This window comes from Ochotona curzoniae, unplaced genomic scaffold (assembly GCF_017591425.1).
Source record: "Ochotona curzoniae isolate NIBS_2020 unplaced genomic scaffold, NIBS_Ocur_1.0 contig_899, whole genome shotgun sequence".
Classification (NCBI taxonomy): domain Eukaryota; kingdom Metazoa; phylum Chordata; class Mammalia; order Lagomorpha; family Ochotonidae; genus Ochotona; species Ochotona curzoniae.
Window position 1 is genome coordinate 252253 of NW_024466605.1, and position 24232 is coordinate 276484.

Sequence of the window (24232 nt, forward strand, 5' to 3'; positions counted from 1 at the left end):
TGAATCTTCTTTGGAGATATTTAACATCTTTTTATCCTTCAATATCTTTTCATACAATGTGCTGGTGATAGTCAAGTTCTGCCTATGTAGATACAACAAATTGATTTCTGGTCTGAAAAGTGTTATTATATTACTTTTATGATTATTTTATTTGTTTCTCATTTTTTCATTTTTGTTAATTATGTATGTTGTCGTTGATTCATGGCTTCATACTGTATTTTTGTACTTTCATGTTTTTCTTATTTTTACGGCCTCCAAAAATTCTTGCTGTTTATTGTATTTTTTTTTTTTTCTTTTTTTTGGTCAGCGCCTCACAAAAGTGCTCCCAGCTTTATTTCCTGGTCATCCAGTGCTCTGTCCTATTTCAAATGAAAAGTCATTTCCTAACCTTCTGTGTGGAAACATACTAAATTAGATGGCTCTTATTAGCTACAAAAGGATTCTATTTGTATATCTCTTTTAAAATGAGAATTATTATTTTATTTATTTTAATTAATTGAAAGATTTATTGACAGAAATATATTTCCTTATCTTGTACAAATGCTAGATGTTAATTTACACCTAATCTTGGAAATCTGAATAGCTTTTCATCTTCTTAGTCAACATTAGGAGAAGTTTCTTCAATCTTATTTTTATCCAAGTTAGCAGTTTTTTATTTCCTTGGTTTGCCTTGCTTCCCAGCTGTAGCGTCTGAAGTGACGGGCGCATTGTCCATCCAGCTCCCTGCTCTTTCCTGCTAAAGCAGACACAGTGGACATTGCTTCCCTGTTCTGAAATCCCCCTTTCTGGAAAATAATTGCTAGTGCGGGAGATGGTTGTTTACATTTTAAAACCCTAAGTCTTACCATACATACCCTGAGGTTCATAAGGACTAGAAATTAGTTTTCTTTTCTGGAAATCAGCTGTGAAGAAGTCTACACAGAAGTTGAGAGCAGCCTGACTTTGTATTTAGCTATGACAAGTCCTTTTCTCTTCCTACCTCTTCATTTGCCAAAAGGTAATTGGTGAAATGTCTTTTCCTAACACAACGTGTATCAAGTTGCAGGAGAAAGAGTTACTGACTTAGGAAGAAAACGTATCACCCTGTATGTGCTGATCCAGAACGTTGTTAAGTTTTCTGGGCTGGAATCAGAAGTGGTTTGGGTTACTGTGGCAGGCACCTGCTGTGGAGGGAAGTGTTGGGGACTAGGGCCCATGGTCACTTTGGTTGGCTAAATCCCAGTGTTTGGGGAGTTATCTGTGTCTGTGCCTACAAGTGCTAATACTCTGCCTCATCTCTCAGTGAAACTTTAAATCTGATATACCTTGTTGAAAACGGAAAAAGTAGACAGCTTTGGAAAGCATAATGGGGAACTGGGTTCAAACTGTGGAGGGGGCAGTGCAAGTGGAATGGCAAAACAGAATGTGCATAGCACATGTCCAAGGGTGGGATGGCAGGAGCACAACTGGAACTCCAAAACAACTGCCCTGAGTTTTGATACAGGGGATTTAGAAAAGAAAGGAAGGAAGGAAGGAAGGAAGGAAGGAAGGAAGGAAGGAAGGAAGGAAGGAAGGAAGGAAGGAAGGAAGGAAGAAAGAAACCTCTAGCCAAAAAGGAAAATGTGTTAAGTATTGTTTCACGTTTCCTAGTCAATAAGTTACAAAGAAAAGCTCCCCGATAAACACCTGTTATCACATATACATTCTTGTAAAATATGCTGATTATTAAAAGAGTTAAAATATAAAACTACATAGAAGCAAAGGAGTTATTATTTGTTTGCGTTTTGTCCTTATGTAGTGGTTTTATCTTCAATCTTCTTCGTTCTAGTACACAGATGCGTACAGCCTGGAGGGATTTTCAGTTATTGTTGCTCAACTGATTGGCTTCAATTTAGGGCTAACATATGATGACACCAGCCAGTGTTCTTGTCCAAGAGCTACTTGCATAATGAGGCATGAAGCAGTGTAAGCCCCTTTTCTTTGTATTGTATGTATCCTTACCAATTGTTTCCAGGATATATTGCTAGCTCTTTACGTTCATCTCCATGTCAAAAATTAGGTTACACTTGAACAAATGTCATGTGATTTTTTTAAAAAAATATTTTGTATGTGTTTTATTAAACATGAAGGGAGACGAAAGAACTCCCATCTGCTGGTTCACTCCCCAAACGCTTGCTACAGTTTAGGTTGACCTAGGCTGACATCACTACAGAAAAGTTTGTAAAGTAAAGCATAAGTTTGGAAAAGCATGTAACCTATTAAGCAATCCGATGCAAGAGATGATCAGGATAAACATGACAGAAACTGAAATATTGCACAAACATGTGATGCTATTCATATTTTTGTTATGTTACTTTTTCAAGACAAAAACACCTGATGTCACTCCTGATAATATAACATAGTGCTGGCAGCTTTGGCTAATTTGTCAAGATAAAGGAATCTTTTCAAAAGGAAAATACATCCTTATCTTAAGATGTTGCAGCTAAATGAGCTAGAGAAATCAATACAATCAATTTATAATTAGAATAATAACAACATGAGAAACCATGATGGGCCACTTCTGTGGCAAGCTGGCTCTTACCAAAACTGGCACTCCTTGCAGATGCTGCTTGACATCCCAGCTGTTCCATTCTTACTCAGGTGAATTCTCCTGTAAGGCAGCCGAAGGTGGTCCAGGTTCCTGGGTCTGTGAGTTCACCCAGATGGAGTTTTAGCTTCCAAGTTTCTTCTAGCCTTGTCCCAACCGTTCGGGCTATTTGGGAAGTGAACAGTGAATTGGAAATCTCTGTCTCTTTTTCTCTCTCCTTCTCTTTGTAACTCTTCCTTTAAAATAAATACATTTTTTTAAAAAGATTCTTTAAGAATGGCTCTAGAAAATTCAATTTAACATGTATATTTGCACAACCAATAAGTGACTTTTTCAAAAACTATAGTTTTTTTAAAGAATTATTTTATTTTTTATTGGAAAGGCAGATATACAGAGAGGAGGAGACACAGAGAGAAAGATCTTCCGTCCCATGGTTCACTCCCCAAGCGGCCGCAGTGGCTGGAGCTGAGCCAATCTGAAGCCAGGAGCCTCTTCTGGGTCTCCCACACTGCTTTTCCAGGCCACAAGCAGGGAACTGGTTGGGAAGCGGGGCTGCCAGGATTAGAACAAGTGCCCATATGGGATCCCGTCATGTGCAAGCCTAGGACCTTAACCACTATGCTATCGCACCGGGCCCCAAAACTATAGATTTCACAGAGCAGGTTTATAACTTCAGAGTAAACTAAATCAATATTTTACATTATTTTTAAGGAATTTGATGAACTTGGAGAGGTGATAAAGTAGAGAGAGTATAAACTTTTTATAAGTATGAGCCAGAATTTGTGATAAAAGGAACAATTTGGGGCCCTACCGCTTAGTTGGTTAAAGCTCCTGTCTTGTAAAAGGAACAATTTTAAGTGGGAGACACTACATATGAAGGGTCTTTTAAAAAGTTCAAAAAAAGTAGGTGCTATCAAAATCTTACACAGAGAGTTCAATTTTGTATCAAAGTAAGGTTACTATTTAATTCGGCCTCCCATGAACTTTTTGAAGAGCCCACATATTATGTGTAAGGTGTTAGAAATAAAATGAAAGTGGGAGTGATGGCATGACAGATAAAACTGAAATAATCACTGAGTAAATTAGAGAATCAAGTATGTAAGTGGAAGACGTGAGGCTAGGAGGCTAGGGAAGCGATATGCCAAAAGGTGGATGCTTTGCTTCGGATGTGAATATGAGCACAGTTTCCTGAGAGGAACCCAGAAGGAAGAAATGGAAGATCTTTCCTAGAAGGTGTAAAACTGGACATCAGAAATAGTTTAGGAAATAGGCTTTGTACTGACAGAGCTCGAGCTCTGAGGTAGTTTATATCGGCCCATTGGCTTTGGCTTCTCGTTTCGTAGATGAAGGAAATGGGGAGTTGTGCTTTTTCAGTTAAGGTTAACGACACGCAGAAAGAAGGCCACAGGAAAGTCTGCATCCTCCCGAAATAATTAGATTTTAAAATTCCTAAAGTTTAGCACTCTGGGTAGGGAGTTACAGTATTTTGAGAACCGCCCTAGCACACTTTATCACACTTGGGTTTAGAACAGATTGCTTGCCTTCTCCACCGTTACACTTCCTGTCAACTTTCATGTATCAAAGTTATGTATACTTAGCAATTTATAGAGATAAGTAGGTAGATAGAAAGAGGGAGAGAGAGAGAAATCGTGTGGCATAATAACGGTGTGGGCATCTTGCTTGAATCCACGCTATGAGATTGCTCAAAAACAAAATTATTTAATGATCACATTCTCAGCACTGCTGTCATCATTAAGTGAGGCTTGCATATAATATCACGTTCCATCCAGTCACATTAAGTTTGTAAGAAACATGGCTTTGGGGGAAAGTTCACATAAACAACACTGAAACAAATCACAAGTTTCTGTCTGAGTGATGCTGAAAATTCGAGTGATTTTCTGTGAGACGCTGTTCATACGTGGTTGATTAAGAAGAGTCACTCACTTGAGAAATGCTACTTCGTTTTAGGGTTTCCAGTGGCATAAAGAATTTTAGCAACTGCAGCTTGCATGAGTATAAAAGTTTTGTTTCAAAATTTGACGTTAAATGTCTTCAGAAACTTTCAGATTTGCGGCCACTATATCAGCATCAGCCCGTGTGTGGTAATGGGATTTTGGAATCAAATGAGGAATGTGACTGTGGTAATGAACAGGTGCGTAGCAAACATGCAAGCTTGCAGATGTTCTGTAGAGTTAAGAAAATGTGTTTGTCTTGATATCTGTAGAACTCTATGTGCTACCCATTTTCAGTATTTCACTGAAATATGAGATTGAGGGTAAACTGTAATATTTGAATCATATCCCCACATTTATTGACATCACACTACTAACTCAAGTATAAGAGAAGAAAATATGTCAATTTATCCTGCTTATTCTAATATACTTGTTGCATACTCTATCTATTCACAATAGTAATTTTTTTGAAAAATGTATTTTTATTGAAAAGGCAGATTTACAGAGAGAAGGAAAGACAGAGAGGAAGATCTTTCATCTGCTGCTTCACTCCCCAAGTAGCCACATTGGCTGGGGATGAGCTGATTCAAAGCCAGGAGCTCCCCCGGTGTCTTCCATGCAGATGCAGGGTCCCAAGGCTGCTGTCCCAGGCCACAAAAGGGGATGTAGAACAGCTGGGATACATACCAGTGCCATATGGGAGCCTGGTGCATGCAAGGAGAGGACTTTAGCCACTAGACTACCATGCCAGGCCTACACAATAGTACACTAATAGTAAATTTTAAGTAACCAGATTACTAACAAAGCAAGTAAGAAACTACGTATTTATTTTGAAAACTCACTGTTTTTCTTCCTGAAGAACATAGTTCTACCTTGGTATTTTATGTGATAATTACCACCTATGTAACACAGAAATATTACTAGTAAACTGTTATTTAAATGCTACTTCTTTAACACTTGTAATTTTATATATTTTAAGATATTGTAGAAAGAGTAAAACAATAAAGCTTCATTGATTATAACTATTGTATAATTAAAAAATTGAGCATGGGGACGACTCCCGTACCTTGCCAAGGAATGATCTGGAATGGCATTCTCTGAGAGCTCTGAGGTCCGTATCAGCACTCCAGCTCGAGGCGCCAAAGGTCGTCTGAAATGTCACCAGCATTTATTGAGACTTCTGGTGCTGGAAGAAACAAAGACTTAAGTGAAGGTCAGGGGGAGAACCATAAGCCAAAATCAGGTGAAGGGGCAGAGCCAATGTTGAAGCGACAAACGAAGAAACTAATAATCTAGAAGCAATGGGAGGAACAGAGGACTCCGCAAAAAAAATAAAAAAAGAAGCCAAAAGAAAAACTGGACTCAAACTTTAATGCAAATGATAGAAAACGTGTGCAAAGACATGTTTTTCACGGCACACTCCACCTTGTCATGGATTAATTTTGATGACTTCCCGCATTAAAAAGTTTCATAAGAAGATTCAACTACGTTACACAGAAAACACAACCTGCGCGGTTTTACTTAACGAGCCACGGAAGCCAGCTGAGAAAGAACATGGGTGAAAATGACAACAAAATGAGTCCACAAAAGGATATCCAAATCAAACCGGAACTCTGTTCTGAACTCACAAAGAAACAAGACTCGGCTTATCTGACGTCAGATTCAACTAACATGCTGGCGGGATTAGATGAGTGGAAGGCTTACGTGGTTGGAGGATTTGTAGGTCACATTCCTCACAAGGGAAGCACACATAACAGATGATCCCGCACAGCTCCCCCTTACACATTTTGTGAAGGTGAATAGTCGGAAAGCTTTGGCAGATAATCACGTGTTTGCGATTATTCTGGAGTGCTTGGAATCAAGAGATTGATAAGAAGCATTTTTTTTTTTCTATCTTACCCCAACGGTACAGAGCTGTGGCTACAGATAGAACCTGTGGAAATTGTCCCTATGTTGACCAATCTGCCCAGGCTAATGGTGGATGGGACCGTGATTCCACTGAGGGAAGAGGACCACAGAAATGAACTAGATTGACCAAATACAGAGGAAAAACAGCAGAAGGAAAGCAGTTCTGAGTCTACAGTGAGTACTGCACCACGCTGATGCTGCCTGTTCCTTTAACTTGAGGGAACAGTGAAGTACCTGTTAAATTGGTAGGAAATTTTATGTTTTCATTTCTGTTGCAAGCGTAAAAATTTTATAAGAGTGAAAGCATAGAAAAAAGTTCCTTAAACATTTAAGAGAAAATTTTTGCTTTTGCAGCATGTGCAAAAGAAGACTTAAACATGAGTGTTTGTTTTTAAGATTTGAGAGTTTCTAGAGAATCTGAGGTAGTCAGCTTGTCTGCATTCTCTTGCATTTGATGCGCTGCAGTCTTGAGGTTGGTCCTTCTGTTCTTTGAGTTTCCTTTGTCTCTGTTCTTTTTTCCTCTCCCCTATCCCGAGTTCCCTCTCCGTTGATCTCCACTCCAGTGTTACAATGAGTGTCTTTTGTGAATTTTCACAAATCCATCGTGCTGCCACTGAGGTGTCTCCCAACAATACAGGAGATTATCAGCCATTGCGCTGTGAGTCCATTCTTATACTGTTTGCATGTAGACATAATTCTCTCTGTTTTGACTTATGAGCGTATTAATTTCCACTACCCTTCTATTATGCATTGCCTTAAATACAGAGCTAGTGTACATAGCCCACCTCAGGGAGAAAAATTAGTGAACCTTTATCTACATGAAGCTAACAAACATGTAACAAAGGTATCAATGTGATGCTAGGATGGTGGAAAAGAGTGTTGAGCATCTTGATATATAAATAAATTCCAGTGTGTCCCCCCACGTGGCACTAATGAAAGTACAATAAAGAGTAGGTCATTGGGCCCAGTGCAGTAGCCTAGCGACTAAAGTCCTCGCCTTGCATGCGTTGGGTCACCATATGGGTGCTGGTTCTAATCCCAGTGGCCCTACTTTCCATCCAGCTCCCTGCTTGTGACCTGAGAAAGCAGAAGCAGTTGAAGGCGACCCAAAGCTTTGGGACTCTGCACCTGTATGGGAAACCTGGAAGAGCTCCTGACTCCTAGCTTCAGATTGGCTCAGCTCCAGCCGTTGTGGCTGCTTGGGGCGTGAATCAATGGAAGGAAGATTTTCCTCTCTGTCTCTGCTCCTCTCTGTATATCTCACTTCCCAATGAAAATAAATACATCTTTTAAAAAGATTAGATCATAGTTAATAATGGGCAGTAGCAATAACAGTGATAAAAGAGACAGTAACAATCTTAGGTATGGTTTATTAGTGAATTACATCCCAAGATCTTATCATGAAAAGTACAAATAAGTCAAAAGTGTGATAAGGTAAAATTCACAAATAAAATCTTTAAATTTGGCATATTATTATAAATTGAAATAGGAAAGAGCCATTCTCTGAGATGATGTGCACAGCTTCCCCTAGTTGTGTTAGCGTGAAGCCTCCAAGATACTCAATAAAGAGACTGCCAGATCTTATATGAGAGTTTGGTAAAGAGGCAGGGTACAAAATAAATGTACAGAAATCAACAGCCATACTGTGCACAAACAACTCCAAGGCTGAAAAAGAACTAACCATGGGGCTGACGGCGTGGCCTGGCACCTAAAGTCCTTGCCTTGAATGTGCTGGGATCCCATATGGGCACCGGTTCTAATCCCGGCAGCCCCGCTTCCCATCCAGCTCCCTGCTTGTGGCCTGGGAAAGCAGTTGAGGACGGCCCAAAGCCTTGGGACCCTACACCACGTGGGAGACCTGGAGGAGCTCCTGGCTCCTGGCTTCAGATCAGCACAGTACCGGCCATTGTGCTCACTTGGGGAGTGAATCATGGGACGGAAGATCTTTCGCTCTCTGTCTCTCCTTCTCTCTGTATATCTGACTTTGCAATAATAATTTTAAAAAAGAACTAACCAGCATGGTACCCTTCAAATCAACAGAGAATAAAATGAAATACTTGGGAATAAACGTAACCAAAAATGTGGAAGATCTCTGTGAGAAAAACTACAAAACATTAAGCAAAGAAATAGAAGAAGACTTCAAAAAGTGGAGAAATACACCAAGTTCCTGGATGGGCAGAGTCTATATCTTTGAAATGTCTGTATTACCAAAAGCAGTATATACATTCAATGTGATACCAATCAACATATCAAGAACATTCTTCACATAGCTGGTTCAACTGGAAACAGACACACACACATACACATGCAACCACAAATAGCCAGAACCATCCTGAAGAATAAGAACCTAGTGGGGTGGGGGATCACAATCCCAGACCTTTGGACATATTATAGGGGGGTAGTTATCAAAACAGACTGGTACTGACTCAGAAACAGAGAGGAAGACCAATGGAGCACCCACACATGTACAGCCATCGAATCTACAAGAAAGCAGAAAACAATCCAGGGAAAAAGAAAGCATAAAACAGCTAAACCTACACCCAGAAACCATCAAATGTTTGAAAGAAAAAGTTGGAAATACTCTGCAAGATAGAGATATGGGCACTGACTTCCTAGAAAAATCATGAAAAGCAAAGGAAGTCAAGACCAAAATAAACACATGTGACTACATCAAACTAAGAAGCTTCTTCACAGCAAAGGAAGCAATCAATGAAGTAAAAAGGCAACCAACAGAATGGGAGAAGATCTTTGCACACTACACAAGAGACAAAGGGCTAATTTCAAGAATAAGCAAAGAACTCCAGAACAACCGTAACATCAAAACAAGCAAACCAATCAAGAAATGGGCACAGGAAATGGGCAGATATTTTGTAAAGGAACAAACCCAACTGGCAAACAAATATGAAAAAATGCTCAAGTTCCCTGGCAATAAGGGAAATTCAAATAAAAATAACACTGAGGTACCACCTAAATCCAGTAAGAATGGCTCACATGCAGAAAAGCACCAACACTTGCCGGTGAGGTTGCTGTCGGGGTGGGAGGGAAGGAACCCAGCTCGACTGGTGGTAGGATTGCAGGTTGGAGCAGCCACCATGGAAACTATGGGAAATACTCAGGCAACTGAAAATCCACCTACCATATGACCCAGCAATAACACTTTTAGGAATATATCCAAAAGACCTGTTACACAAAAAAACAATCTTCACCCCTATGTTCACTGAAGCACAATCAATAACTGTAAAAATCTAAATGCCCATGAAGAGACGATTGGATAAAGAAACTGTGATTCATTTATTCATCTATTCATCTATTCATCTACATGGGCCAAACTGGAGACCATTATGCTAAGGGGAAATAAGCCAATCCCGAGAGGTCAGATATCATGTTTGCTTTAATATAACAGCCTTTAACATACAAAACAACAACAAAGAGTAGAACAAATAAGCACATATAACCCCACGGTGGATGTAACAGAGAATGGAAGTCCAGGAGTCAAGGAAAATTAACTGAATGCATGTCTGCAAAAGAAAGAAGGTAGGCGTGTATCTAATATATCTAAATGTAAGAGATTGTGCCTTGATTAGTTTGTGTTCTTAATCTTGTTCTCCTAAGCTCTTACTTCTTAGATGCGGGGTGTCTCTTGGACAAGCTGCACTGCGACTTCTTTAATAAGCAACTCCAAGAAGTTGATCAAACACGACCCACAGTCTATTTGCCAGCCACACGTGGTGAATGTGGCCTGAGATAGCTTCCAGCCTCGGGCCAGCCTGCCTGTGACCTGAAGGCACATCTGCCAGCTGTGCATGCAAAACATGACCTGTGACTTGGTGGGAGGGTTCAGAGAAGCAGATATGCATGCCTTCTTGCTAATCATAGTGTCATTGCCGAGCGGGAAGACTGTCAGGGAACACCCTTCTGTGTTTCTCTTTCCTAGTCTATACAAGTTGTGCTTGCTTCACAAGAAAAGAATATGCTTCATCAGAGTATCCCTGGTTGTTCTTGCAGCCAAAGAACCCCGTCACCTCAACCCCTCAGTGGTCTCTGAAGCCTGCAGGCAGGAAAAAAACCCTGAGATATTTGGGTTCCTGCCTGCCACATGGAAGATGCAGATCAAACTCTTGGCTCCTGACTTTAGCCTGGCCCAGGACTGGCCTTTGCAGTGTCTCTTGCCCCTCTCTATGTAACTCTGGCTTTCAAAAAAAAAGAATTTTTTTTTTAAGTTGAGCACAATAGAGTATTTAATTGACATTGAGATTAACAAGCAAAGCTCTTAATCTTATTTCATGGAAGTGGAATAACTCCTTTCTTTGTGAAATTCTAGGAATGCCAATTTAAAAATTGCTGTGATTATAATACCTGTAAGCTTAAAGACTTTGTAAAATGTGGCTCTGGACCATGCTGTACGTCAAAATGTGAAGTAAGTTACATTTATTTAAATTAAAAAGACTAAACATGGTAGTAACTGAGCAATTGTAGAGTTTGAAATACAAAAGAAAGAAAGTGTAATAAAGCCCCAAATACACAGTGTCTAAGTAAAATGCTAACAAGTAAAAAAGGAATCTCAGGCACAATATAAAAACCACAAAGTTTATCATCTAATTTACCAGATAGAGAGGAGAAAGATATGTACATTACTAGCTAAGACACTGACTCAAAGAAAGCCTGTAGTCAAATAAGTGAGACTATCCTAACAAAAATATAGCATGAATAACAGATAAAACATATAGCATGCAGAACACATAAAGAATTTTTTATGCTTTTTTCTATACGTTGGTAAGTAGAAGCTTTGGTCAGTGTTGTGGCACAGCAGGCTAAGCCAGCATCCTGTACTGGAGAAATGGGAGCAGAGGTGATGCCTCAACAGACTCTCCTTCCCTCTTTCTCACTCTTTACTATTATTTTTTTAATTTACAAAAATGGAACAAACAAGTATTTCATACGTATAGTTTTTAGGAGCATAATGCTAGGTCCCAAACTACCCTCCTCACTTCTACATGCCCTCCTTTTTTTTGCTGTTTTAATTTTGCTAATTGCAAACTTTCAGTTGCTGTAAAATCAGAATTTAATCTGCCACTAGCCATAGAATTCAGCAGCAGTAAGCAGAAGACACACTTGTCCTCCCGAGGGTATAGACAACGACTCTGTATAAAATTAAATCTCCAAACGTCAGTATCACCCACATGCATTATTTTTGGTACACTGTATATTACCTGCCACAAATCAGAGAAAGCATGTGAATTTTGTCTTTTGTGAACTGACTTCGCTAATCATAATGGTCTCCAGCTGTACCCATTTTGCTGTAAAAGGTATCAGTTCAACTTGCACATGCACACCAAGCTTATTTATCCAGCCATCAGTTGATGGCACCTGGATTGATTTCTGTATCCTGGCTATTCCAAGTTGGATTGCCGTACACCTGGGGATACAGATCGTTCTTTCATATGGGGATTTTATGTCTCAGGAGCAAAACAGCAGGTCATCTCACAGATATATATGTATATTTGCTGTTACATATTTTTAAATTTCCAAGGAGCTTCCATAGTGCCTCCTTCTGAATTTTTGAGTTTACACTCCCTCCACTAGTGTTTTAAGGTATCCTTTTCCTGTCTTCCTGAGCAGCTTTTGTTTTTATTGTTTTTCCTGATGGCTGGAGATCCTGAGAATCCTTTCTTGTGTCTGTTGGCCTCTTGTATTTAATCCTTCAGAAAATGCCCGTTGATGTGCTTTGCTCATGCTTAACTTCGCTGTTTTGTTGTTGAGTTTCTTGCGTATTTTATACATCTGAGGTATTAATCTTTCAGCATATGCATACTTTGCAAGTATTTTCTCCCTCGCTGATTGCCTCTACATTTTGTTGAGTGTCTCCACTGCAGTGCAGGAGCATCTTAACTTGATATAATGCCGTTTGTCTAGTTTTGCTTGTGTTGCCCATGCTTCTGGGGTCTTACACAAGAAATATCTGTCTATAACAATATTGTGCAGTTCCCCCCCTCCTATGTTTTTCTCTAGTAATTTGATGGGTTTTAGGTCTTAGCTTTAGATCCCTGATTAATTGTGACTTGATTTTTTTATGAGGTGTGAACATGCAGAGGTACAACTGGCCTAACACTATTCGTTGAAGATACTTTCCTTTTATTCAGGGAGTGATAGTTTTAGCTCCTGGCTCCTGGCTTTGAATCAACTCAGCTATGACCAGGGTGGCCACTTTGAGACTGAACCAGCGGATGCAGGATCTTCCTCTCTGTATCTCCTTCTCTCTGTGTATCTGCCTTTCCAGTAAAAAAATGAAATAAGTCTTTAAAAAGGTTAATGATTATAGATCATGGATTAATTTCTGGAATCTCTAATGTGTCTCATGCATTGATATATCTATTCTTAGCCAATATCAAGCTATTTTCATTATAAGTGCCCTTTATATCTTTATATCTTTAATTTGGATTTGTCTTTATCGTTTAAAAATTGCTTGAACTCTTTGGAGAATCCTGTGATATGCTATGAATTTTAGGGTCTCTTTTCCAGATTTGATACTTTGATTTGGGATCACATTTAATATGCAAATATGAATTTTGATTATATTAATTCTTCCAGTTCACAAAGATAGATTCTTTCCATTTTGGAGGTGTTTTCCCTGTTTCTTTCTTTCTTTCTTTCTTTCTTTCTTTTTGGTATTTTTCTTGTAGATATCTTTCACATCCTTGGATAAAACAATCCCAAGGTAGGTAAAATTTTTTAAACTATTGTGAAGGGACTTGTCTTACACATTCTTTCTAACTATGAAAGCTATTTTTGTTACTTATCTATTTTATTGTAAAGCCAGATGCAGAGAGAGGAGGAAAGATAGAGAGGAAGATGTTTTGCGCACTGATTCACTCCCCAAGTGGCCGCAATGAACGGAGTTGAGCTGATCCGAAGCCAGGAGCCAGGAGCTTCTTCCTGGTCTCTCATCTTTGCTTCCTGTCTTGGGACCATTGCAGGTATTTTGTGAGTGGATCAGTGAATGGAGCTCTCTGTTGCTATTTCTATACATTTTTCTATTTCTCTGTGTATGCCCATCAAGCATTTTTTTTTTACTAAACAGATTTTTAAAAAGCATCCCCACGTATTATAACCGTAAAATACATCACTATTGCTTTTGTCTTACATCATTTTTTTGTCTTTTGACGGAGTAAAATAAGAAAAATAATTTCTTATCTAACACCATTTAATCAATTTATGTCCTTTATTTTTTTTCAAATATCTGTTAACTAGGATATTCCTGTGCCTGCCATTCCACTTTTGCTATTTCTTGCAATTTGTGTTTGATGAAAATTAATTCTCTCTGTAATTATTTGTCCAGTGAAATGTATCAATAATTCTTGAAATATGTATTTGCAGCAGGAAACTCCAGGCTGCAAAAGATTTTTCTTTCATTTTATCATATTAACATGCCACTTCACTCATAGCTCATTTATTATCATGTTAACTCAAACAATTTTGCTAATTTGTATGAGAGAGTCAGAGATGCTTTTTCCATTAAGCCAAATTAATGCAACTAAAAATTCTGTGAGAATATTATTATTTCAGGGTTGCAAGTGTAGCAGATACATTATCTGACCCACACACATGAGCTAGGCAGTCGGAATCAAGGACTAAAGCCAAGCCAACAGGCTTCTGGATCCCTCTATGTTATTCATCTTCCAATGACTGCAACTAAAATGTCTGAAAGGAACTACTTAGGAGGCAGGAAGATATATTTCTGGTTCCATTTTTAGAAGTTGTAACCCCAGATCTGGTGCCTGATGAGGGTGATACACGGTATAGCACCTTCAAAGGCAGAGCACATGGTGATCCAAACTGGAAATAGAGACACTGGGTCAAAGTTGACTTATAATGAATCCTCCTAAGAGATCAATACCCCAGGACCATACCCTAGGGACCCAACGGCTTCTCACTAGGTTCCCATCCCAGACACCGTAACTGGATCCATGCCATGTATCAACACAGTCAATACAGGACTTTGGGGCATATATATCTGTGTAAGTTGAGGAGTCAAATCCTGTTCAAGCCACAGCACTCTCCAAGATCAATAAGTTCATGTAGTGTTTCTCAAGTTTCACGAAGTAGTGTTTTTGCACCAATCTGCTTATTCCACATCCAAAATGCTGGCTAGTCAGATCACGTCAAGATGTGAAATGCAATGTAGGTGGACTGTTGCAAGCCTTCTGTTAGAGGTCATTGCTTGCTTTTAGCTGTGAGACGCTCACTGAATGCAAATGGCCTCCACTAGGGATTCTGCATCTGCTGCTTGCTTTTGGAAAACTCATCTTGGTTACCTGGACATTCCTCATCTATCACTAACCAGCTACTTTATGTAACAAACCTGTTCTGTGACTGAGAACAGGAAGTCAAAGAGAATAACTGTTTCTTTTTCCTTTTTCCCCCTAGTTTTCAGTAGCAGGCACGCCGTGTAGGAAGAGTGTTGATCAACAGTGCGATTTTACAGAGTACTGCAACGGAACTTCCAGTAACTGTCCTCCTGACACGTATGCACTGAATGGTCAGTTATGCAGGCTCGGCACTGCGTACTGTTATGGTGGAAAATGTCAAACTACCGACAACCAATGTGCCACAACATTTGGAAAAGGTACTGCTCTTTCTTTCCTATTTGTTTTATCCTAAGTTTGATGTCTCTAGAGGCTGTGTTCTATACATCACACAATTCTAGGGGGGTTGTTTAGCAATCTGAATCACAGTCTTACCAAAGATTAAAGTGCCCTATTTTCGTGCATGTTTGAGGTGTTCTAAATATAAAAGATACTATACATCGTTTTCCCCATGATCTGATATTTGACTTTGGTGCTTAGCTGCTTGGGGAAAACTACATGCTTATAACTCATAAATTTACATGGTAGATCACATTCTGAAATTTCACTTTCCATATTTATGTTCTGTAGTCTCCTTTAGCCCCTTTAGCGTTTGTCTCAACTACAGTTTCCTGAACAAAGACAAATCTTTCCTTGCATAGCACACACCTAGCAATTCACTGAAGTGTGAAGTTTTACCAAAAAAAAAAAAAAAGAAAGAAAAGAAAAAAGAAAAGGAAAGAAAAGAAAAGAAAAGAAAAGATAAGAAAAAGCCTATTGTTAGGGCTATCCAAATCTTTGGTAGACTTACATCTGCTTAATTTCTCCCCTGCTTCCTCCTCCTCACATCAAGATATTCCAACCATTAGTATGTGGGCAGTAAGTCCACAGCATACTTCTTTTAGATGTGGGGCTTCTAGGCACCTGAACTACTGGCGGTTGCCACAGAGGATAATATCAGTAAATCTCTCAGAACACAAGATTTCAAATTGCTTTGATCTTAACCATCGGTGAGCTCTCTATCCTTGGTAGAAGTTGACAGTACACCCTTTTGGTGAATTGCATTTTACAGTATTGATAAAAATATTCATGCGCTGGGACAACCGAAAACTACTGGAGAACTAGTTACTATACAGCCAATGAGATTGGGTGGTAATTATTGAAGACCTAGGGTGGGAAAAAATAACAAAAAAAGTATATGGGTTTTAAGCAAATGTAATCCCAAAGTGTCTCCTTGATGACTTAAAAACAAACATTCTCATCTCTTACATAAAGAGGTTAGGGGGCCAGCGTTGTGGAATTGCGAGTGACGCTGCTCCCTGCAATGCCAGGACCCTAAATAAATCCTTGTTAAACACCGGGTTGCCCCACTTCCAGTCCAACTCTCTGCTTGTGGAGAATGGTGCAAGTTAGGGTCCTTGCCACCTGTGTGTAAGATCCGAATGGTGTTCTAGACTCCTGATGTTGACCTGACCTTGATTAGGCCACTGCAGCCATTTGGGGGTGTGACCCGTGAATGGAAGATATCTATCCATCTGTCTCCCGCAATCTGTGCAACAGAAACCACGTCAAGAGGGAGATGGTGCACAACTAGATGGAAGAAACAGAGATTAAAAGTACAGATTTGTAAAAGCAAGGGGTCAACGGCTTTCCCTCTAGAAAAGGTAGAAGAAGCCTGATGAGTTCTCCCAAGAGGATTTTATTGTCTTCTTTGGGGTATCAGCTCACTCTACTGCTACAGCGACTGTCTATGTCCACTCCCATTCCACTGCTAACGAGTACCTGAGATGATCAGGAAGAGAAAGAGGATCTTTTGCTGAGCATGCATGCCCAGTTACCTGAGGACAACACCTGCATTTGAGGACCTCAGCCCTTCGCCTACTGCTGCTTGGCAGACAGTATGCCAAAGGAGACTTTGTTCTCAGAGCGCTCACTTCAGGACTGTCTTACGGCTCCTCAGCCTGTGGCTGTCTGACCTGAACACTCTCTGTAACTCTGCCTTTTAAATAAAATTTTCAAAAAATACGGAGGTGAGAGCGAACAGAATCTTACTTAGCAAGTTGAAGGAATGCCAGTGAGTGAGTATCCTGGTTGGATCTCTTTCTCAGAGTTAACGATTCTGGTTTGGAGAAGAGTATGTGATTGGGACTGTAGACCTCTCAAATTTTGGGCCTCTAAACTTTTCTGAAATTTCTGACCATTTGCAGTGTTTGAATCCTTGCTGCTTCCATTCATTTAGAGGGACATCTTTCTTGAGGATAATGAAGCATTATGAAAAAATGGGTTGAATGGAGTCTGCACACAATGCCTAGGTGACAGGGACACTCAGAAACGCAGTGTAATTATGGTCTGCTTGTGAGAGTGAGGAGTCCCCAGGGGTCAAGAATTACACAGAGCCCTGGCCATGTTTCTAATTATAGTGGGCCCAGAGAGTCTACAAATCCGTTTGATGACTATTCCTCAATCCTGGATGTGTGACTGAGGTTGGAATATTTGGCAGCTTATCCCACCATAAAAAGACTCTAACCAAAGCCATACAACGCCTTGGTCAGCATCTTTCATTATCCTTCCAAGTGTTCATAGGCTAGACATCCTTCTGGACCTCCTCTATTCTTTCCCTTGTTGCTTTTGAAAAAACTAATCCTTTTTTGGAGTTTAGTTTCTCTGTTTCTTTGAGTTCTTACGCTATCTGATCAAGTGGAGCTGAGAGTGTCCAAGACACAATTTATCTCCTTACCCCTTTGTGAAGCCAGCAGGTACGCCATTATGCTGAACTACACAAAAGATAATATCCTCCAACATTTCAAAATCACAGAGATTGCTTACCTTTTAAACTTTATTTTTTTCTTGGAAAATATTTCTTCTCTTTTATTTTTTAAATTATTATTATCATTTTATGATACAGTTCCAGAGGCCCCTGGATTTCCCTTACCCCCTCCCTAAGTTCCAAATCCCCACCCTTCCCCACCCCCAATACCACACTGAGTTCCCCTATGTTATCACTATAGTTTTTCATACACAGTCATATGTCCATCATTGGGGGCATGGACAATAGCAGCGAGTCCAGCATCCTATTGTCAAGATACAGTTAACAGTTTCATTGGGAGTCCATCTTTGGTCTGGAAGTAGAGATGCATACTGCATTGTATCCTCTCATCTGGATATGATAGTCTCCATTACGCAGTTACTATACATCCCCTTAAATGAAAAGCCACAATAAAAAATCAACAACAGGAAGAAAAACAAAAATTTATAATACCATGAACTTAAATAACATGCTACTGGATATGACAATCTTCATTACACAGTTACTGTACATCTCCTTAAATGAAAACATCCAGCAAAATAACAATAGAAGACTAAATCAACTGACAATCCATTGCTAAAATGACAGGACCAAATTACCACCCATTAGTATTAACCCTGAATGTAAATGGCTTAAACTCATCAATCAAACATCATAGATTAGTAGACTGGATTAAAAAAACCTAAACTCATTTATTTGTTGCCCACAGAAGACATATATCACCAACAAAAAGCAGTGGAAACTATGTATCATGGATTTTGATTTTTTCAAATTTAGTTTCACCTCCTCAAAACACTTTCTCAGTAAGTTCTTCACTGAGTCATAGATCATACAGTAGCATCATTCTCTTCAAGAAGGTTCTTGATTTTCTTATTCATTTCTTCAGTGACACATTAGTCATTCAGTAGCATGTATTTAACTTCATGGCATTTCTAATTTCTTCTTTTCGTTCTGTTGTTGATCCTGCTTTGTAGCCTTTTAAACTTTAATAATACTTTTCTCACCACCTATTCCCATTTTCTAGTGCCAAAGCTACATTACATTAGATGTGTTTTGCAGTAGCACTCAATTCCTACGTTTGAACTCCTGTGTTTAATGAAGTGGAAAGAACCTCTATATATCTTAGATTTGCACAGTTCTGCAATATTCTGTGCCACCTTCCAAACTTCCCTATGATAACCAGCCTGAGAAACTGAGCTCTACTTAAAGCTTCACCAATACCATGTCATAGAAAAAAAAAAAAGATGTTGATATTTGTACTAATTCAAAAGGTTATAACCATAAGTGACTTGCTTTGGATTCTCATTTGATTAAGAAGAGTAAACTACACAGTCAAACCAAATATCCATTAAGCAAGGAAGGCTTTGCTTCCACCAGAGGCGCAACAGTGCAAAGGGTGCAATACTTCCCTGTGTTTTCTTGCTGGGACCTTTGTTGCTGGTTTTTTTTTTTTTTCTTTTTGCATTGGCAGCGTGTGGATACAACAGTGTAACCAAGTGTCAATTTTCTTCTTTATGAACTATGTTTCATTAGCCTGCTTTTGACATATATGTAAGAATGATCACCTCATTGAAATGTTTCCATTTAAAGGTGCTAAGGGTGCTCCCTACGCCTGTTTTGAAGAAGTCAATTCGATGGATGATAAATCTGGAAACTGTGGTTTTAAAAATTCACAGTTACCTTGTGAACACAAGTATGTATATACAAAATGGCTATCTTCTAAAACACAAAAATTACATATTTCTTGGTAAGAGACACAAAATAGTAATGAAAAGCAAATTGTTTCATAAGAAAATATTCTGGGGCCCAGCATAATGGCTCAACTGGCTAAATCCTCACCTTGCAAATGCCGGGATCCCACATACTGGTGCTGATTTGTGTCCCAGAAGCTCTACTTTCCTTCCAACTCCCTGCTTGTGGCCTGGGAAAGCAGTCGAGGACGGCCCAAAGCCTTGGGACTCTGCACCTGCGTGGGAGACCTGGAAGAAGCCCTAGGCTTCACATTGGCTCAGCTGCAGCCATTGTGGCCATTTGGGGAGTGAACCATCAGATGGAAATCTTTCTTTGCTTTTTTTTGCATAAATCTGATCTATCTTTTCAGTAAAAATAAATCAATCTTTAAAAGAAGGCAGTATTTTCAAATGGCTCTTAGGCATTTTTTTATCCTTGCAATTCAGTTTTCTTGCTAATTTTTGTTTAATACCACCCAAGATGAACGTGGACAAAAAATGGGCTTTTGCTTATTGTTAGAGGGGAAAAGTAGGCACCGGATGGTACAGATTGGAACTGCTTTATATTATGTTAAGAATTCAAACTGAACTTCGTATTGGACAGATTGGAATTTGTTTGCTTTTATCTTTAAGCACAGCAATATTGAGAGAAACGTTGTTTTCATCTCCAAAACACTGAAATGTGAATAGGGCCGATTATAATATGGTTTCACTGTCAGTCACATAGCAAAGAGATCCTAAAGCCCAATACAGGAAGTTCCTGTCCTGTAACAGAGGCTTCCTGGATGTTATCTGGGTCTGGAAAGTTAAAGAATCGTGATGATCAGGTGACCCAGCTTCATCTCTGAAATAAGGGCATCAGAAGAAAATTACAAACACTCCAAAGAGATCAAGTTATACAAGGAGAACCTGGACAGTCTTTTGATCTCCAAGACATATGCCAGAAATTAAATTAAAAAATGTAAAATACTTAGAGAAGCACCACACACAGGCTGATTTAAGATAGCATTGTCAGGCCCGGTGCGATAGCGTGGTGCTTAAGGTCCTCGCCTTGCATGCCCGGGATCCCATATGGGCACCAGTTCTAATCCCAGCAGCCCCACTTCCCACCTAGCTCCTGCTTGTGGCCTGGGAAAGCAGTTGAGGACAGCCCAGAGCTTTGGGACCCTGCACCCGTGTGGGAGACCCGGAAGGAGCTCCAGGACCCTGGCTTCGAATTGACTCAGATCCAGCCATTGCGGCCGCTTGGAGATTGAATCATTGGACTGAAGGTCTTCCTCTCTGTCTCTCCTCCTCTCTGCATATCTGACTTTGCAATAAAAATAAATAAATCTTTAACAAGATAGCATTGTCCTTCATGGTCCTATGAAAAAGGAGAAAGAAGGTGTCTAACTAAGTGAGGTTAGAGGAGGATCCTCTGCCAGCACCTTCCTCTCTCTCTCTCTCTCTCTCTCTCTCTCTCTCTCTCTCTCTCTCTCTCTCACACACACACACACACACACACAATTTATCACAGACCATGTACGGCATTCCCAGGATGCAAATTTCCCACAGGTTCTAGCACAAGACAAACACGATATGGCAAGAGGGCACACGGAATCCACTAAAAACCCTGCAAGTGAGGGATTTTAAAGAGTGCATTAAAGTATGATAGGTTTCCCAAGAAAACTGTAGGCTACAGAACAAAGCCAAACACTGTCATGGGAAATTAAGGCTGAGCCTGGTGTAAATATTCCAATTTTGCCACACTGCTAACCAATCTGGGTCCTCCTAACTGGTCTGCACTGCAAGCGGATGCCTTTTGTTGTTGTTGTTGTTTTGTGGCTTTGTGCCCTCAGTAAGAAATTATCCATATGACTAGCCACAGGATACTTAGTTGGAAACTGGGATCATTAAAATTCAAAATTATAACAAATTTTCTACTTTCCATTTTCAGGGATATCCTGTGTGGAAAATTAGTTTGTGTTTTTCCAAGCAAAGATACTTATAAAGGTGATGCTGAAGCTGCAGTAGTTTCAAGTGCTCATGACCACGTGTGTGTGTCCACTGCACCGGGGTCATCTGTGACACCTGACGGAACAGATGCTGCATACGTGGCCGACGGCACAACGTGTGGCCCTCAGATGGTAACACATGCCAACTTTTACATGCCGAATTCTGTTAGTTAATATTCTATTTCATTATTATCATCGCAGTTATGCTCAATGACTGAACGTGGTGCTGGAATTTATTTCCCATACGATCGCTGCTGAAAATATTATTAATGTTCACTTACTCAATAGCATTGGTTTTTGTCTTAACTGTTTGTGAATCTTCAGATGAAAAGGTACATGTGTGTTTTAAGCATGAAATTCCACTATCTGTAAGACGATTTATAAAGCATTTTTAAATTTCTGGTAGCTTTACATCATAAAATTCTAACAGTAAGGTTGCCATTTTCTTTGCATCACAAAGAATCATAATGGACATTTTGGTATTTCCTAAATCTACTGCTGCTGTATGTGATCAAGAGACACATGCAAGCAGGTTGGGAGAAAAATATAGTAAAATATCCACCCAGGAAATCTTGGTTAAAGTGCACGTACAAGCTCACACTCTGGTAAATGCTCATGCATAAAGCACTTGAATGTGAAGTTAAAATGGGAGGACAAAATGGGTAAGTGGCACCATCTTGGGAGTATGAGAATATATAGTAGGAAGCGCAGCAAAGTAAGGATTTGGGGTTCAAAGTAGTAGTCATAATCCAGCATGCTGTGTGTTGACAGGATTAAGCCCTAAGGTGCTATGTTTTAAACCTGGAAGTGGTGGATCTGTTAGCCGGTTATTCTCTTCTAGGTCAGCCATCACAATCTAAGTAGGAAATAGGCTTGGTACTCTGTTTCTAAAATGATACCCAGAGATCCCATATCCTGGAATGTACTTCCACAGCTGGAGCTATGGCCTTTATGCTTGTCTCCCAACAAACAGAATGTGGAAGATTAGTGGATAACACTGACAAGACCAGGTGAGAGAAGGCAGTGGTCTCTGCTGTGTGTGCACTCCTGACCTGTCTGGGGCCTGGCTGGGTGAAAGTGCTCACAAGCATTGAGGACCTTGGCTTCTCTTCGTTCTAGCTGCCTCTCCTTGCGGGCTTCTCATTGTAGAGGCAGTTAGAACAAAGAGAGGCCACGGTCTTCAATGCAACAGCTTATGAGGACCTGGAATCTTCCAGGGTCCCACATGGGACTCCTGTTATAGCTTACAAAGAGACTGTGTAATTGATACAGAGAAGGTGTCGTTGGATTCCCAACCTACCAGTTATTTAATTACTGTGTGGATGTTCACACCATTTACTTTGTCATGCAGCCTTCGAAATCCAAGTAGAGATTTTGCTCGCCAGTACTGCTGCAACAAATGCCCAATCACAAAGGCATGAAGGCTGCAGCAGGAAGTGGGTGAGGACTCCAAGCATGCTGAAAACCCAGATCAGGAAAGCTTGAATTTCCCAGAACAGATGAGATCGAGAACCTTCTGAGCGATGACTCATGAGACGATGAGGATGGGTTAGTGACAACAGGAAGAAGGACTCCTCGTATTGGCTGGCAGAAACATGAGCATGCTCTCTTCTATAGAAGGTAGAAAAGAAGTTGGAGGTCTAGCTCCTGGCTTCCTCCTGCTACTTGTGATAAAACATGAGAGCAAAAATAATAAGAGAATTGTTACCTACTAATTAGCCCCTGATTTTAGGATCTCAAAAATTCTTAGTCCTGGCCTAATATACTAAAGTAAATCATGGGTTTCAAGCATTGTTGGAAAAGTGTGCCTCACAGATAAAGCAGAGTGGGACCACAGAAACATTAGTTAAGATTTGAGAAAGGACCAAAGATGAATGTTATTGAGTGTTCCAAATTGCCATTTAAAACAAGTCAAGACAGGCCTCAGAGTTAACTATTAGAAAAACGAGTTCTCTAGAACTTCACGGCTTTGTTCTTCAGTAGAAACTCAATATGCAAATTGATTTTATTTCCAAGATATTTGTTAAGCAGTGTTATCATTGTGGAACAGCAGGCTAAGCTGGGCCCTATGACATCAGGAACCCACGGGAATTTGTGTTCAGGTCCCAACTGCTCTGTGTCTGATTCGGTTCCCTGCTGTCACACCTGGAAAAACAGCTGCAAATGATCAAGTGTTTGGTCTTGTGCCACCCACATGGGAAATCTGCATGGACTTCCAGGCTCCTGGATTTGTTCTGCACCTGCTCTGGCCATTGCAGCCATTTGTGATATCAAATAGCAAGATAGAAGTCTCTTTCACTCTCTTTCAAGTTAAAAAAAAAAAAATCTTTTAAAGAGGGTATTTATAAGTATGGTGTTTGTCTAATTTGAGAAATTTCATCAGCTTCATTCCAAGCCATGTTGACAAAGAGAATAAGGAAGAGAATATTAAACCTTTTTGCAATCCTCTTGGAGGAGAGGAGGCTGAAAATATTGACACAGCAAGTACATACTATCACTGATTTTTTTTAAAGATTTATTTTTATTATTTTTTTATTGAAAAGGCGGATATACAGAGAGGAGAGACAGAGAAGAAGATCTTCCGTCTGATGATTCACTCCCCAAGTGAGCGCAACGGGTCGATACTATGCCGATCCGAAGCCAGGAGCCTCTTCCGGGTCTCCCACGCGGGTGCAGGTTCCCAAAGCTTTGGGCCATCCTCGACTGCTTTCCCAGGCCACAGGCAGGGAGCTGGAAGGGAAGTGGGGCTGCCGGGATTAGAATTGGCGCCCATATGGGATCCCGGGCGTGCAAGGCGAGGACCTTTAACCACTTGCGCCACCGCGCCGGGCCCTATCACTGATTTTTTTAAAAAAAGATTTATTTATTTTTATTACAAGTCAGATATGCAGAGAGGAGGAGAGATAGAGAGGAAGATCTTCTTTCCGATGATTT

General features: G+C 40.0%; 1 protein-coding gene and 1 pseudogene across 1 annotated transcript in view; both read left to right on the plus strand.

The window, feature by feature from the left end:
* Positions 1 to 24232, plus strand: part of ADAM18 (ADAM metallopeptidase domain 18) — a 58946-nt gene that overhangs the window by 24314 nt on the left and 10400 nt on the right. Inside the window, exons 11-16 of the mRNA XM_040994236.1 lie at positions 1808 to 1944; positions 4535 to 4718; positions 10748 to 10843; positions 14851 to 15049; positions 19165 to 19267; positions 21241 to 21430. Of these exons, the coding sequence (XP_040850170.1) occupies positions 1808 to 1944; positions 4535 to 4718; positions 10748 to 10843; positions 14851 to 15049; positions 19165 to 19267; positions 21241 to 21430 (909 nt within the window). The remainder of the gene's footprint in view (positions 1 to 1807; positions 1945 to 4534; positions 4719 to 10747; positions 10844 to 14850; positions 15050 to 19164; positions 19268 to 21240; positions 21431 to 24232) is intronic.
* LOC121165518 lies at positions 5674 to 6542 on the plus strand (annotated as a pseudogene).